Source organism: Meles meles, chromosome 1 (assembly GCF_922984935.1).
Source record: "Meles meles chromosome 1, mMelMel3.1 paternal haplotype, whole genome shotgun sequence".
In the NCBI taxonomy this organism is placed as follows: domain Eukaryota; kingdom Metazoa; phylum Chordata; class Mammalia; order Carnivora; family Mustelidae; genus Meles; species Meles meles.
The window spans coordinates 181,771,213-181,788,746 of NC_060066.1; the positions used below are offsets into that span (position 1 = coordinate 181,771,213).

Consider the following 17,534-nt stretch of genomic DNA (forward strand, 5'->3'; position numbering starts at 1 on the left):
TCCTAGCATGGTAGTACAGTTGGTGCTCAGTGCTGGTGACGATTAGGGGACAAGCACATGCATTCTCTGTGGGTGAGACCATGAATCGATAAAGCTGTCTTTGGAGGAGAATTGACATCATTGTCTAACCTGTTAACATTGACTTAACAGTTCCATTTTTAGGAATGTATCTTACAGATAAGCTCACAAATATATGCAGCCTTATTATCAAAAATTTTAAAACGTAACCAAAAAGATCTAATGGCCCAGATTAGCACCAATACTTTACAGTGGCTCTTGGACCTATGTGAGAAGGGCCAGTAATCCAGCAAAAGTGTTGAAACCCACTTTTGACCTCCTAGACACCTTGAGCACCTTGTCTCACCTGCTTTTGAAGAGAGGTAGTCCTGTAGGTTCCTGGCCTGGGGGAAGTTAGCCGTTTCTTCAGAAACCTGTTCACTAGAGCTCCTGTCTTGGAGGTGCAGTGTTAGCTCACTCTGCTCTGCCACTGGAGAAGAACTGTACAGGCATGCCTCGTTTTACTGCGCTGCACAGATACTGCATTTCTTTTACAAATTGAGGGTTTGTTGCGACCTTGTGTTGAGCAAGTCTCTGCGTACCATTTTTCCAACATATTTGCTCACTTCATGTCTCTGTGTCACACTTTGGTAATTCTTGCAATATTTCAGACTTTTTCATTGTTATCATATTTGTTCTGGTGATCTGTGGTCAGTGATTTTTGATGTTACTATTGTAATGGGCAGGGGCTCCACAGACTGCGTCTTTATTTATCTTTTTTTTAAAGTTTTGTGGTTTTTAAAAAGATTTTATTTGGGGTGCCTGGGTGGCTCAGTGGGTTAAGCCGCTGCCTTTGGCTCAGGTCATGATCTCAGGGTCCTGGGATCAAGTCCCGCATCGGGCTCTCTGCTCAGCAGAGAGCCTGCTTCCCTCTCTCTCTCTCTGCCTGCCTCTCTGTCTACTTGTGATCTCTCTCTGTCAAATAAATAAATAAAATCTTAAAAAAAAAAAAAAGATTTTATTTATTTATTTGACAGACAGATCACAAGTAGACAGAGAGGCAGGCAGAGAGAGAGAAGGAAGCAGGCTCCCTGCTGAGCAGAGAGCCCAATTCGGGGCTCCATCCCAGGACCCTGGGATTATGACCTGAGCCGAAGGCAGAGGCTTTAACCCACTGAGCCACCCAGGCGCCCCTTAATTTACCTTAATTGATAAACTTTGTGTGTATTCTAACTGCTTGACCAACCAGTCATTCCCATCTCTTCCTATCCTCTGGTCTCCCTATTCCTTGAGAGGCAATATTGAAATTACACCAGTTGGGGCACCTGGGTGGCTCAGTCAGTTAAGCATCTACGTTTGGCTCTGGTCATGATCCCAGATCCTGGGATCAGGGCCACATTGGGCTCCGTGCTCAGTGGGGAGTCTGCTTGTTCCTCTCCCTCTGCCCCTCCCACAGCTTATGCACTCACTCTGTCTCTCAAATAAATAAAATCTTTTAAAATTTTTCTTAAAAATGAAATTAGGCCAATTAATAACCCTGCAATAGCCTCTAAGTGTTCAAGTGAAAGGAAGAATTGCACATCTCTCACTTTTTTTTTTTATGCCTTACTTTAAATCAAAAGCTAGAAATGAATAAACTTTTAAGTGAGTGAGGCATGTTAAAAGCTGAGATAGGCTGAAAACTGGGCCTTCTGCACCAAATAGACAAGTTGTGAATTCAAAGGAAAAGTTCTTGAAGGAAATTAAAAGTGCTACTCTAGTGAGCACACAAATGATAAGCAAAACAAACTTACTGCTGATATGGAGAAAGTTTTAGTGATTGAAATAGAAGATCAAGCCTGCTACTATATTCCCTTAAACCAAAGCCTCACCAGAGCAAGGCCCTCACTCTCTTCAATTCTGTGAAGGTTGAGAGAAGGGAGGAAGCTGTAGAAGAAAAATCAGAAACTAGCAGAAGTGGGTTCCTGAGGTTGGAGGAAAGAAGTCCATATTCGTAACATAGAAATACAAGGTCCCCCTCTCCCTCTGCCCCTTCCCCACAGACCTACCCCCTGCCCCACTTGCTTGTGTTCTCTCTCTCTCTCTAAAAAAAGAAATACATTTCTTAAGGCTGTAGCTGCCATAGTTATTCCTCTGATGGATCTGGGCAAAGTAAACTGAAAACCTTCTAGAGGGACACCTGGGAGGCTCAGTCAGTAAAGCATCTGACTCCTGGTTTCGGCTCAGGTCGTGATCTCAGGATTGGGAGACTGAGCCTGTGTAGGGCTCTGTGCTCAGTGGGGAGTCTGCTTGAGATCCTCTCTCTCCCCTTCCATGTGCCCCTTTCCCACATGCTCATGCTCTCTGCCTCTCTAAAATAGAAAGAAAGAAAGAAAGAACATTTGTGATCCACAGGGAGAGGTCAAAATACTATCATGAGCAGGACTTCGGAAGAAGGTGGTTCCAGCCCTCACGGGTGACTGTGAGGGGTTGAGCACTTAAGTGGAGGAAGTGACCGCAGATGGGGTGGAAAGAGCAAGAGAACGAGAGTCAGAAGTGGTACCGGAAGGAGCAGCTGAAGTGCGGCCGTCCCTTGAGAAAACCTGAACAGGTGAGGAGTTACAGCTTACGAGGAACAAAGACAGTGGTTTCTGGACATGGAACCTGCTCCCGGTGAAGACGCTGTGAAGATCGTGGAAATGACAATAAAGGACTGTAAACTCAGTTGCTGAAGCGGCTTTAGGGTTTGAGAGGACTGAGTCCCAATTTTGAAAGAAGTTGTGCTCTGGGTAAAATGCTATCAAATAGCATCACGTGCTACAGGGAAATGGTTTCCGAAAGGAAGAGCCAATCAGTGCAGCAGACTTCCTTGTTGTCTTATTTCAAGAAACCACCACCGCCGCTCCAGCCTTCAGCGCCCACCACCCTGACTGGTCAGCAGCCATCAACAGCGAGGCCAGACCCTCCACCAGTGAAAAGATTAGGACTCGCTAAAAACTCAGATGATAGCCTTTTTTAGCAATAAATTATTTATATTTATTTATTTAGACATAATGCTGTTGCACAATTCATAGACTACTATATAGTGTAAACATAACTTTTATATGCACTGGGAAACCAAAATATTCATTTGACTTGCTTTAGTGCAATATTCACTTTATTGCAGTGGAACCAAACACATACCATCTCTGAGGTATGTCCGTGTGTCATACATGAGAGACACACAAATATCAGGGTTTCTCTGCTGGGCTGAGAATCTGAATAGTTCCGTACTTTGGCTGGGTGTTTTTATTTTTTAAGATTTGATTTTATTTATTTGTTTATTTATTTATTTATTTATTTATTTGACAGAGAGAGAGACACAGCAGAAAGATGGATCACAAGCAGGGGGAGTGGGAGAGGGAGAAGCAGGCTTCCCACTAAGCGGGGAGCCCAATGCAGGGCTCCATCCCAGGACCCTGGGATCATGACCTGAGCTGAAGGCAGACTCTTAGTGACTGAGCCACCCAGGCACCCCTGGCTGGGTGTTTTTAAACAGGAAATAGACAAAAATTTAAGATCAGTAAGAATGGCTAACTCTTTTTGAGATTATTTCTACATCTAGAATATAGTAGAGTAGGAGAGCTGCTGAAGGAATTAACTGGTAGAAACCACATCATTTTCCTTCTCCCCAGCAAACAGAGGACTTCTTCAATATTTTTCTCCTTCCCTTTTTATTTTTCTTTTAAGATTTTATTTATTTATTTATCTACCTATCTACCTATCAGTCACTCAACCAGAGAGAGAGAGAGCACAGGGAGAAGGAGCCGCAGGCAGGGGGAGAAGCAGGCTCCTTGATGAGCAGGGAGCCCCACACGGGACTCAGTCCCAGGACCCTGAGATCATGACCTGAGCCAAAAGCAAATGCTCAACCCACTGAGCCACCCAAGCGTCCCTTTCCTTCCCCTTTTTTTAAAAAAAAACCACATACCTCTCTTTGGAGCTTTAGAATCAAACAGACCTGGATTCACATCTCAGCTGTGCAGCGAACTGGTTAGATTTTTTCCTCCCTAGACCTTAGATTTTCGAAAGTAGAAAAATTGAGACAATAATAATGATCTTGGAGAACTGTTGTGATAATTAAATATAATTAAATGTTGTGAGGCACATACGCAGCTCTAGGAGCACACAAGGGCCCTAGAGTGTCCCATCCACACAGTGCCACTGTGCCCCTCCACACCCTGTACATGCCCTCTCTGTCTGGAATCCCTCTTTTGAAGACTCTGCCCAAGTGTTTTCTCCTCTGCAGAACCTTCCCTGACTCTTCCCATGACTCCCTACAGCCAACTAAGCATTCCTTCTTCCTCTGCACCCCTGAACTTTGTCAGTACCTTTATTAAAATACAGGCACAGGTTATGGCGGTTACATACGACTCTGCCTTCTCTGCTGACTGAGATCCTTAAGGCCAGGGATTGACCTATATCAGTATGCATCCCTAGCTCTCAGAACAGGTTTAGGGGCGTCTGGGTGTCTCAGTCGTTAAGTGTCGTTAAGTGTCAGGCTTATGGGATCGAGCTCCGCATTGGGCTCACCACTCAGCGGGAAGCCTGCTTTTCCCACTCCCCCTGCTTGTGTTCCCTCTCTCACTGTGTCTTTCTCTGTCAAATAAACAAATGAAATCTTAAAAAAAAAAAAAAAAGAACTGGTTTATAGTTTATAGTGGGGGGGCAAGAATGAGTGAGGGAGGGAATGAGTGAATGAATTTTGGATCCATAGAGCCAACTTTCTGAAATTTCAGTGCAGAAACAGGGTTCCAAGAAAGCCATATGTGAGATGGTTGCAATTACCATGAGATCTCTCCTGACTTTTTTTTTAAACTTATGCTTTCACAAGAACCACATGTAATATTGGTAAATGAGTTGGGGAGGTGTGGCCTTGGCCTGAAACCATCCTTCACCTTTATTTCTCTACCTGAGACTAGATGCAGCCTTCCTCTGCATTCCCTTTCTTCTCACATTTTAGCCACTTTCTTCCTCTATGTGAGAACGGTCATTTCTGAGAAGCCTTTCCCAAGTGTCACTAGTTTACCAGTAAGGTAAGCATTATAACAAAGCATCATAAGGAACTCTGGCTGATTTAAGCCCATAAAAAAAATCCGAGCCCACAGTTCTACGATGGCTGCAGGATCAAGCTTAAAAATTGGGTTATAGCCAAGATGTATGCACCAAACCATTGTGCTAAGGACCCCACTGCCATCCTCACTGACCACCAGATACCCCGGCTTGCACTCTGCTTCCACCACCCAGCAAGCCCAAAGTGGGTTCTCTCTGGTTCCTGCTTCTTTGTATCACTAGTTCTCAGCCCAGAGTTTGGGGTGGCTGCATCTGGAGGTGAAGCCTGGTCAGACATCCATGCCCTTGTTACAAGAAAGGCTGGCATTTTTAATTAGTGGCAGACACATTCCACCCAGTGCCTCACCAGAGAACTTTCAAGCAGGAGCATTGGTCAACAGCAGCCTGCAGCCTTTGGTGTTTTCTTCCGTGATGGTGTGTGAGTGTAAGGGCCGGGCACACCGACTGAAACTCCCAGCACTGGCCGCGTGGACAGCACTCCCCTCCTGGAACACCATTGGCTTCCAATTGTTTGTAGCTTTGAAGATTCGTTTCTTTTTAAAGATTATTTATTTATTTGACAGAGAATACAAGTAGGCAGAGAGGCAGGCAGAGAAAGAGGAGGAAGCAGGCTCCCCGCTGAGCAGAGGGCCCGATATGGGGCTCGATCCCAGGACCTGGGATCTTGACCTGAGCCCAAGGCAGAGGCTTTAACCCACTGAGCCACCCAGGCGCCCTGAAGATCTCATTTCTTTTGAGAGAGCGAGAGAGTATGCGCACATGCGCGCGCGCGCACACATGCACACACACACACAAAGAGGTGGGAGGAACAGTGGGAGAGGGACAAGCCGACTCTGTGCTGAGTGTGGAGCCCAGCGCAGGGCTCAATCTCACCATCCTGAGATCACAACCTAAGCCGAAACCAAGAGTCAGAGGCTTAACCAACTGTGCCACCCAGGTGCCCCTGTTGTTTATAACTTGAAAATGTTCTCAGGGGCACCTGGGTGGCTCAGTGGGTTAAATCCTCTACCTTCAGTTCAGGTCATGATCCCAGAGTGCTGGGATGGAGCCCTGCATCAGTCTCAGCAGGGAGCCTGCTTCCTCCACTCTCTCTCTACCTGCCTCTCTGCCTACTTGTGATCTCTGTCTGTCAAATAAATAAATAAAATCTTTTTTTAAAAAATAATAAAATAAAATAAAATGTTCTCAAATACACTTTCTTATTGGACTCTCGTAAAAACCCTCTGAGGTAGGTAGGGATCCATTACTGACCCATCTGGTGAAGTGGAAACTGAGACTTTGAAAAGTTGAAATTTACCCAAGGTACATAGCTAGTAAATGACAAAACTGAGTCTTCAGCCTGAATTACTGCAAGACAGCCTCCTGAAAGACCAGAGGAAGAAACCACTCCTGGCTTGGCCAGCAGAATTTGATCAGTGATAGACCTTTTCTCCTTTTAGTCCATCTTCCCCAGACCAATTGGGAAAATATATTTGGCCTCCATATCCCAGGTCTTTCTGATCTTCAGGAACCCCAGGTCTTGGTTGTCTCTCTCGTACTGAACATACCAGCTTACCCAGGCCTACCCTTGGGTTACGGAGAAACTTTTTTCTTGGGCACCTGGAGCCTGTTGCCAATTTCTTTAAAATAGGATTCAGGGGTACCTGGGTGGCTCAGTTGGTTGAGCATCTGCATCAGCTCAGATCATGAGCCTAGCAGGGTGCTGGGATTGAGTGCCACACAGTGGGCAGCCTGCTTCTCCCTCTTCTACTCCCCTGCTTTTGCTGCTCTCTCTCTCTCCATCAAATAGATAGATAGATAAACAAACAAACAAATAAAATAGGATTCAGTTGGAGCGCCTAGCTGGCTTAGTCTATAAAACATACAACTCTTGATCTTGGGATTGTGAATTCAAGACCCATGCTGGGTCTAGAGCTTACTTTAAAAAAATTAAAAAATAGGGGCGCCTAGGTGGCTCAGTGGGTTAAAGCCTCTGCTTTCAGCTTGGGTCATGATCCCAGCGTCCTGGGATCGAGCCCCGCATAGGGCTCTCTGCTCCGTGGGGAGCCTGCTTCCCCTTCTCTCTCTCTGCCTGCCTCTCTGCCTACTTGTGATCTCTGTCTGTCAAATAAATAAATAAAATCTTCTTAAAAAATTAAAAATTTTTTTAAAATTAAAGTTAAAAAATAAAACCCTTAATTTTAAAAAAGTTGTTTTTTTTAAAAAGAGGATTCAGAACACCCAGGCTTTTCTCTAACCCCATGGAAGGCCTTGGAAAGGGTCCCCAGAGTTTCAAAAGCAGCTGCTCAGCTGGTCTGTGGAGCTGCTTTCTTATCCTGTCCCCTCCCTGTCACCTCATTGCATTTCTCGTCCTTCTTTGCTCTCTTCTTTTTTTTTTAAAGATTTTATGTTTCTTCCACCTCCTTCCTACCTCTTGGTCTCTGTAAATTCTCTCCTGCTCAGCAGCAAGTAGAAGCGTCCTCCAGTGCTTTCTCCTTTTAGTCCCTCCTGGAACCAGGAGCTGCTTCCTTTTGTGGTTTTTAAGAGTTTAGACTCCACAGGCATATTTGAATGCATGAACTCCTTTTGCCACTGCCCTAGAGGATCCCTCCTTTCTTGTGTGCTGGGACCTGGAACCTCACAGCTTCTGCTGCTTCTCCTCCCCATTTCCAATAAAGTCATGGTGCTCCTTCCTTTTACTTTGCGAGGACCCTTCCCATTCTGTGTGCAGAATGCATACATGACAATGGAATGCCGGATATTGGGGCTTTGAGTCATGGAATCTCCCATCAGGGAGCATAAGACTGGGCTAGCCAAACCCCTGGGATGTGATAGGCTTTAGCATCTCATGGACTTCTGGCTCTAACACCCTGTGTCCCTATTTTAGAAGGAAACCCTTTAATGGTCCTCCTAAAAGAGAGGTTGCCAGGGAAGTAAGTCATCTGGACTGTAAACTGGAAAATCCCAACACTTCCTGTTCCCACTGTCACTTGTCTTTGCAGCTGAGCATTATGGAGAAGGCAAATTCCCAGCCATTAGTGCAGCCCTCCAGAGCTGTACCATGGATGAGCCAGGCAAGCACCAACACCTCAGATGCTCAGCAGCGAACAGCTCAGTAGATGGCCGAGTCCCCAGTCAGTCTTCCTCACCTGGAGAGATTTCAGGAAAAAATTCTCATCCTCAGAAGCAGTGCTGTTCCCTCTCCAAATTTCAGTCATTTGCATACCAGAGAGTCACTCTGTCCGTATGAGTCTTATACCCCCAAAATGTGATTCTTAAAGCCAGTGTAGCCCTCTATGCCGCCTTCTAGCACCAGCAGCAATATGAGCCGTTTTCTAACAGAACTCTCCAGGTTTTCTCACCCACACCCCAGCATACTCAGTTAATGAGATTATCTCTGGCAAAAATCCTGGTGGTCAAGTTTGACCTCCCACTCAAGCCAGTGGAAGAGCCACAGCTGGCAAAGTAAAAACCTGGAGACTCTGGCTGGAGACTTCATGTGAGTCTCTTCTCGTGGTCAGTGAAATGACTTGGATCTCTTCCCTATGACCCCAGTGATCAATCCTGTGGCCCTGAAAGTAGACCGGACAGGCACGAAGATCAAGTCCTAGCTAGCAGGAATCCTCAGCTTCCCAGCAGTGCGCTCTTCATACGCAGATTGTCATTCCCTTCCCCCTTCATCCCACTGGTTCCTCCTCAACTAACCAACCTCCGTTTGTACTCTCAGGGAAGGATCCTTAGGATCTGATTCCAGCCCAGAACTTTTTTTTTTAGATTTGTTTATTTGACAGATAGAGACCACAAGTAGGCAGAAAGGCAGGCAGAGAGAGAGAGAGAGGAGGAAGCAGGCTCCCAGCTAAGCAGAGAGCCCGATGCGGGGCTCGATCCCAGGACCCTGGGATCATGACCTGAGCTGAAGGCAGAGGCTTTAACCCGCTGAGCCATCCAGGCGCCCCAGCCCAGAACTTTTTGAGTGTTCATTGGAACCTGCTTCCAACCCTGGCCAAGCAGAACTAGTATGGCTTGTTGCTGCCCTCCAGGTTTCCTCCACCATACAGAATCCCCGTGAAAATACATCCATCCCCCAAACACCAGATCTAGTCCCTCTTCCCTGAACCAAATGAGCAAGTCTTCTCCTACCCCCAGGCCAAGAGCAGACCAGAGGGTAGCAGGGAAAGTGTTAGGGCCGGCCTAAGAAGGCTTAAGTGTTTATTTGGAACCTGGCAGAAAGGAAGCCTTGTCTGCCCCACCCAGACTCATTTGCCCTTCCGGTCTGGAGTCCTGAGGGCCATAGAGAGTGTTAATTAGAACTAAGACTGTCGGGGAGCCTGGGTGGCTCAGTGGGTTAAAGCTTCTGCCTTCAGCTCAGGTCATGATCCCAGGGTCTTGGGATCGAGCCCTGCGTGGGGCTCTCTGCTCAGCAGGGAGCCTGCTTCTTCCTCTCTCTCTGCCTTCTTGTGATCTCTGTCTGTCAAATGAATAAATAAAAAAATAAAAAAAAATAAAAAAAAGAACTAAGACTGTCTGCAGAACAGCCCAGTATCTCTAGAAACTAGGGCGAGACTGGTGAAGGAAGAATAAATGTTGGGCTCTAGAAAGGAGATAAGGAGGCTGACTCATGGCTGCAGAGAGACAAAGGGTAAAAAGGAGCTTTTGGACAAACCCTGAGAGTCTAGCCAAAGTAGTATTTCCTTTACTCTTTCCCGGTCATTCTTATCTCAAGGGTGGATCCTAATTGACAGTCACACTCCAGGACCATCCCCAGCCCTAGGGAATGTAGCGGCCGGAGCAGTATCTGGGCCTCCTTCCCATTCCTCTCACTGAAGAAAACAGACAGTTACCGAGCAGAAAAACCAGCAGCTCGGAGGGCGGGACTCCAGGCCCTTCCGATAACTTCTACTTAATACTTATAAAAGCCCGGTGCTGGGCCCTTTCTAGCACTCGTCTCATAGAATCCCCACTTGACGAGGGAACTAAAGCCTAAAGACAGGAAAGAATCTGCTCAGAGTCTGATTACAACTCAAGTCTTTCCGGACACCTGGGTGGCTCTGTTGGTTAAGTGTGTGCCTCTGGCTCAGGTCACGATCTCAGGGTCCTGGGGCAGAGTCCCGCATCTCTCTCTGCCTGCCACCCCCTCCCTCCCCTGCTTATACTCTCATTCTCTCTATCAAATAAATAAATAAAATCTTAAAAAAAAAAAAAAAAAAACACAACTCAGGTCCTTTTGACTCAGAAGGTCTTTCCTTTCCGGCATGGTCACCTTTTCTTCCTAGCTTTCCTATCCTTTTCTTCTCTGAGTTTGCTGCTGTGCAGCATGATTCTGTAATAGCAGACTTTGTGAAAAGACGAGACCTAGCTTTCTCTTCCTATGGGGAAAGTTGGAGAAATAGGCCTGAGGGTGCTCTTCTCTAAGCACCCTTGCCCTAAAGCTCCAAATGTGTCCATTACACTCCCGACAGAGGTTGGGCCTTCTCTTCTGTATATGCTTCTTTTCCTACCTCCATACTGTCACATAACCCCCAAACACACACACATTCAACAAACTGTTATGGCCTCCTGTATTCTAGGCTAGAGGTGGAAAGATGAATAAGATTTGCCTCTTCCTGTCCATCTGCCCCCAGTGCAGAAACAGGCAAGTAAAGAAATAATTACAGAAAAGTTTCTCAGGTATGATGGTAGGAGATGGTCAGGGTTAATTAAGGACATAGAAGAGAAATCAGTCAGTTCTGGCCCAAGGAAGGAATTAATGCTAAATCTTGAACTTTGGGGCTATTTATCAAATACACAAAGGGAAGACCCTCTCAAGCAAAGGGGAACCATGCAAGCAAGCACTTGAAGGCAAAAGCAATCCAATGTGTTGGAAACTGCAGATCATTTGCAAAACCTAGAATATGGGGTGCAAGGGAGATATAGCAAGAAACAAAGTGGAAAAGTTGGATAGAACAGAAGACATGTCTGAATTTTTTTTTAAGAACAGTGTTGTTGTTTTTTTTAAGATTTTACTTATTTATTCGATAGGCAGAGATCACAAGTAGGCAGAGAGGCAGGCAGAGAGAGAGAGAGAGAGGAGGAAGCAGGCCCCCCACCGAGCAGAGAGCCCGATGAGGGACTCGATCCTAGGACCCGGAGATCATGACCCGAGCCTAAGGCAGAGGCTTTAACCCACTGAGCCACCCAGGCATCCCAGACATGTCTGATTTCTTAAGGTCTCCAAAGCTGCAGTCAGAAACCCACTTAGAGACTCCGGCCTATGGAAAATATGAACAAACCCAAACATGTCTCTGTCGATCTTGGTCCCGTCATCAAGGATCTTCATTTTGCTGCACCAAGCCCTTCAAAGACTGAAGTAGAGTGTCAGGAAAGCCAAAATTTCTGCCTGATCTATCAGGGTCACATTCAAGCTCCCAAGTATGACAAGAAACACTGGATCCTTAGAAGACACGGGAAGCTTGCCCAGAAAGAACCGATTTTCAGCCAGCTGGTCAGCTTTTTCTGTCTGAGCCAATAGAGGGCAGGAAAACTCTCCTGTCTCCTGCTTGTGCTCCCTACCTCCAGGCAAGAAGTAGATAACATGCCCCTGGTTCCCCCTACCCCTTCCAGACTGTTGGTTCACTGCCTCCATTCTCTAACTCTTATTCCTAGAAAACTAACCCTTTCCTTACCTTCCATCCCATCACTGGTCATCTTCCAGGGTGCTCCCTTAAATATATTGAAGGCTTATAGTCTTCCTCTTCGCTCCTTTTCTTCTAAACATCTTAGACTACTTACATTCAGCTTTACAATTCTCTGAGCTTCTCTATACTCTAACCAACCCTCATCTCCTTTCAACTTTTGCTCTCCACTTGATAATCATACCCTAACCTCATCACTACCCAGGACCTCTGAAATCTTTCCTGTGCCAGTAGCTGTGCTGGACACTGGGGTAGGAACATAAATACACTGGCCCTACCCTTGAGAGTCTCACAGGGAAGTGTAGGAGAATAAGATAATGACATAGAGACAGAGATATGTATCAGGTAGTGTTTTCACAGAGCAGGAAATGGACAGTTTGGAAGGGAAGGTGCCACTAATAGTAGAGCTGCTGGATTAGGGCATTTAGGGCAAAAGACTGATGGGATGAGGGCCAAGAAAGACATTCTAGACAGAGGGAACAGCCTCTACAAAATAGTATGGCTGGTAGGTATAATTGCACAATGGTGGAACGTGGAGCTGCAGGGGTAGGCAAGGATCAGGTCAGGGAGGGCCATATTTTGGATTTTACAAAACAATGGCCACTGCTTATCCGGCACTTCAGGATTCCTTAAGTCACTGAAGTCTCACAACAGCTCTGTGCAGTAGGTGGTATTATTTCCATGTGAGGCATCGCCCCCCTCCTTTGGATATCTCCCTTTAACTGTTGAGTGTCACTGCTTCTCACCCTTTCCCCCTCACCCCCTACCATTTGGCCACACCACAGTATTTCATGCTCCTCTTCCTTGTATCTTTATCCCCTTGCTCATGTTGTTCCAGCAACCTAGAATGCCTTCCCTTTGATACGCTGCCTGAAAAAACTGTATTCATCCTTTAAGACCCATCCAGTTTCCCTCCTGTGTGAAGTGTCCTGGAATCTAGGTTTAGAAAGAATGAGTCCATAGGCACCATGAGTCCATGGTGGCTCAGTCAGTTAAGCAGCTGCCTTCCGCTCCGGTCATGATCCCCAGGGTCCTGGGATGGAGCCCTGTGTCAGGTTCCCTGCTCAGTAGAGAGCCTGCTTCTCCCTCTTCCTGTGCCTTCCGCTCTGCCCATTTATGCTCTCTCTATCTCTCTGTCAAATAAATAAATAAAAAATCTTTTAAAAAAGAAAGAAAGGAAAAAAAAAAAGAATGAGTCCTTCCCTCCTGTGTTGGAAAATGCTGCCTCTCCTGTAATCCCTTTGGCAAGGGATATTCCCAAGACCTTCTCAAGGGCAGAGCCACATAGGAGACGAATAAATGTTTATGAACACAGAAGTTAGAAATAATTTGGTTTGAAATGACACCTTTATTGCCAGTTCTCAAACAACTTTTTTCTTTTCTTTTGTAGCCAAACGAGTGAACGAGGTGATCGTGGGGAGTGACCAGCTCATGGAGATCTGAGTTCTGAGCAATCAGACTCCTTTCTCTTGGCCCTCAGAACTACAGATGTTGGCTGGCCCACCTGTTTGACTGTGTATTTATTTCCCAATAAAGAAGGGCTCCCATGGGGCACCTGGCTGGCTCAGTCAGTAGAGCATGAGACTCTTGATCTCGGGGTTGTGAGTTTGAGCCCCACATTGGGTGTAAAAATTATTTAAATAAGCTTTAAAAAAGGGGGGGAGGAGCACTCCCATAGGTATGCCAGAGACTTGTGTAGTCCCAAGCTCCACTGATGTGGTGGGCTCCAAGGATACACAGTGTGGGCTTGAGTCACATGGTAAAAACCGTCTAGAGCCAGTGTGTAGAACAGGATAAGACACAATGGCCTGACTCTTGCATACAGGCATGGGCAGCAGGGTAAAGCTCTTCGGAGGACTGCTTTCTGACTGCCTGGCCGAGCCTAGTCCATAAAAGCATCTTCCACCGGAAAGGACCCGGAGGTGCTTCGGTTCCTGACCCTAATCAGGCTTTCTAGACCCCCAGGCCTAGCTGCTGGCAGTGCCACCTCCACACGGGAGAGTCCTTCTACGCTCCCAGTTTGGGCAGCCTGGCCCCCAATCCTTAGTCCAGGACTTACTACTCTGTTCCCCATACCTGCCACATGGATTCCCAGCCCCTGCCATTCACTCCCTACTTCCCAGTCACTAGTCAGTTTTTCCAGGTCAACTGCTGTCTTTTGGAGACTTAAAACATGCAGGAGGCTGCCTTGGCCTAGGCATCAAGTCTAATTCCACTGGTCTCGGTGGAGGCAAGAGCAATAAGAGAAAGCCTCGGTGGCTCAGTAGGTTAGGCGTCTGCCTTCAGCTCACGTCATGATCCCGGGGTCCCGGGAGTGAGCCCTGTGTTGGGCTCCCTGCTCAGCAGGGAGCCTGCTTTCCCCTCTCCCTCTACCTGCTGCTCTGCCTGCCTGTGCGTGTGCTCTCTCTGATTGGTAAATAATTAAAAATAAAAGAGAGCCGTGATCTATGAAGCCAGACAGACTCCTTCCCACCTCCCTTAATGAGGAGTCTAAGGTCTATTCAACCTGGTAAGAGCCAGGAGCCCATATCATGATTTGAAATTCTTTCTGACTCTTCTCCAGCTGCATTCCTTTATATCCTAATTATACTGCCTCTCCTGCTTGAGATAATTAAGAAGTGAGACTTCCATACTCACAGCCCTTCTGGAATCCTGTCCACCTTCCCTCTACCACGCCCACTCCCAAACACACGTACCCATACCCTCGGCTCTTGCCTGTCCCTGCACTGCTTTACAACCTGCAGGTGTCTGGTGGAAGATAAAAGTGGTTCCTGGGGTGAGATTTCACCTCCTAGAATTATCAAAGCAAAGGTTTCCCTTGATGTGTTCACTGTGGGTGGTAGTAATTATAAAGAATGATTTGAAATACTGGTTTCCACGTTGCTTTAAAAATCCAAAGTCTCTAAAGTTCATTGGTGTAATCTTGCCTGAATCTTAGCGCTGCTCTCCTTGAACTTGTGAGAGACTGGATGAGCATTCCTACCCTGGGGGGTCTCCACCTCCACCAGCCTTCCCGGAGCTCTCAAGCTCCACATTCCTACCACCGGTGGGGACAAGGTTCTCAACGGTTTGCCCTCATCAGACAGGAGCTGAAATGGGCCAGCAGAAGTGCTTGAAAGAGAGAGGACTGCAGGGGAGGAGGGAGTAAAGAGATGGGGCAGTGCCCCAGGGGGTACCCTTTGACAATGCAGTGAAATCTGTGGATTCCAGACGACTCCAGGTAGAAGAAGACCTGCCCTCCCCAGGGTTGCTTGGCTTTGGCCTATTCACTGCCTCGCTTCTGTCCCTGTGTTTCCACATTTGCAAAATGGGAAAGTCGCTCTGGGTAACTTTTAAAGGCTCTTCCTATTCTCAAATTCTGTCCCTCTCTCAGTGCTTTCTGACCCTTGGGATCTGGGTGGCCCAAGAGGCCAGAAGACTATTCCTTGTCAACAGAAAGGGGATGGAGCTGGATATGTTTGGAAGGAAGTAGGCAAGGGACAAGAAGGGATTGATTAAACCATTCCAGAACCTTCCTATACCCCTTCCTGATCTTTCCCACGGAGCCCTTGGAATCCCTGACAGTAAGGTAGAAGAAAGACCTCTCCTCTGCCTTCCCTTGCACAAGCCCGTGAGCAACCCTGCTCCAATGAAAGGAGGGAGAAAAGAGGACAAGGTAGGGGTTTCCCAGGGGAAGGCCTTGCTAAGTCCCAGTCGGGAACAGCCCCCGGCCCAGGACACTGCTGCGATTGTCTCCAGCAGCACCGGGATTGACTGGGTGCCCAAAATGCTTTAATTTCTCTTCTCTTGGCTCTATTTGTTTGCCAGAAGGCAGGGACCATTTTTGTTTCCTTTTGGCAACAGCTACAGAGAGTGTGAATATACCTAAAATATAGTGAGCAACTGAATGTTCACTGGCTAGCCGCCTCTCCATGGGAAAGAAGCCAGAAGAACCAGGCAGGTAAAGGAGTCCCCTGCCCTCCTCTCCCAGGGATGCTCCATGAGGAAAGTGGAGGAGAGAAGGAAGGGGGCTTTCAGTACAGACCACGGAGGACTCTGGGGAGGTGTTGAGCAACTACGCCTGGAGTTCTGGGAGCTCGCCAGGTCAGACAAAATTTGGTGTCTACTACTCCAGGAACCCCTCCCCCACTAACACCTCACCCCCACCTGCCACCAGGAGCTCCTGAGCCAGTAGGGGGACTGACTGCCAAGGCTGCCCTCCAAGCTTTTCCCAAGGCCAGAGGCCGAACTTCTTCCCAGTCCCTCACCACAATACTCTTCCTATCCCGCTCCCATCCATGGAGGTGACAGGGAGGGGGATCGTGGGGAATTGTCTTTAGCTAGAGCCCCAAAAGCAATCTGGGGGCCTACAGGGCCCATTTTATAAGCTGTTTCTATTTCTAGAGAACTGCAGAAAGCATACTTTCCTTATCCACAGCCATCCCTACCCCTAAGGAGGTACAGAAGCTAGGCCTTTGTATGCTGCTTTCTAAATAGTTAAATATGTCTGAGGAAGGGGAAGTGGGTGTGGGAAGGACCACCCAGACACAAGGTCTAGAAGGCTTAGTTCTGATGGAGCTCACAGGGAAAGAAAGAAGCTGGGCAGGAGAACACATTCTACTTGAAGCCAGGATGATTTGTCCTCGACCTGACCCATCTGCCACCACCCAGAAGGACTGCATCAGGGGCTTCTCTGCTAGAGATAAATGGGGAGGTTCTGCTTTGATTCGCAGCTGCTCTTCTTACTCCACCTTCAAGGTAAAAGGCCATTTTCTGATCTCTGGTTGCTGCCTCTGACACTAGAGACTTGACAGGTGCTATTGGCCTAAAGCTGCCCGCAGGGAAGGGGGTATATAGTCCCAGGCTTGGCCGTTAAGCATAATGGATATCAGGGGGACTGGGGCTTTTGGTGGTGCCAGGGATCCCTGCTTCCCTCTTCTACATCTCAGGGTTACTGACTTTGCCAGGCCCAGATAACAGAAGCCAGCCCAAAGCATGAGAGAGAAGCCTGGAAAAAATGCCAAGGAAAGAAGGTCTGTCCTCCTAGTTGCTCCCACATGGACCCTACCCTGAAGCCAGGCTGGTCACTTTCCAACACCGTGTGTGTTTGTGTGCGGGTGTGTTTCACCTCACTTTTCCTGAGACTGTTCCTCAGCCACATATATTATCTCATTTAATCCTTATGTCAATGCCAGAGATCATGTGACTTGCCCAAGCTCTCATAAGCAGACCTTGAACCGTGTCTTCTCCTTTCGGATTTGGTCATCCTCTCACCTCTCCCGTCCAATCCCTCTAACTCCCCTGAGTATCCCAGCTCACAGTGGTTTCCCCTGTGATCTCTGTGCTCTCCCTTAGGCTATGAACTTCTTAAATGCAGGTACCCTGCAAATCTCAGAGCTTAGCAAAGGAGTAGACACATAACAGACCTTAAGGGCTATTTGTCTCAATCAGTAATTAGATTTACTCCTTGGTGATAATGAATTAATTAGATTGCTTTTCTCTTTTCTCTTTGGAGAACTTCTCTGGTTTGAGTCCAAAACACATTCTCAGATCCAGTGGAAGTGACATTGAACCAGGCTGTTCCACAGTGAAGCAGACCGCTTATAGAGAGAAAAGAGGGCCTTCTACTCCCCTTCCTGTTCCCTGGGGTCTGTGGCTTCAGCTTGCCCTAGCTGAGCTCAGCTACGCTCAGGAAATCACTTTGCTGGGGAAAAGAAAGGTCATCACGGAGCTTGGAGAAGCCAGAGGGCACTAGGCCCTGGGTTGGAATGGTTAGAACTGCAGACCAGTTTCTCCCACACTGGGTCTTTGGACTTT

The 17,534-nt window shown here is 47.3% G+C and overlaps 1 protein-coding gene across 3 annotated transcripts in view; it reads left to right on the forward strand.

Annotated features, from left to right (window-relative positions):
• EIF2B3 (eukaryotic translation initiation factor 2B subunit gamma) overlaps positions 1-13,305 on the forward strand; it is a 129,985-nt gene extending 116,680 nt beyond the window's left edge. For all 3 annotated transcript variants that reach the window (XM_045980712.1, XM_045980721.1, XM_045980703.1), the window contains exon 12: positions 13,129-13,305. In XM_045980712.1, the coding sequence (XP_045836668.1) occupies positions 13,129-13,181 (53 nt within the window). In that variant the 3' untranslated portion in view covers positions 13,182-13,305. The remainder of the gene's footprint in view (positions 1-13,128) is intronic.
• Positions 13,306-17,534: the final 4,229 nt, after the last annotated feature.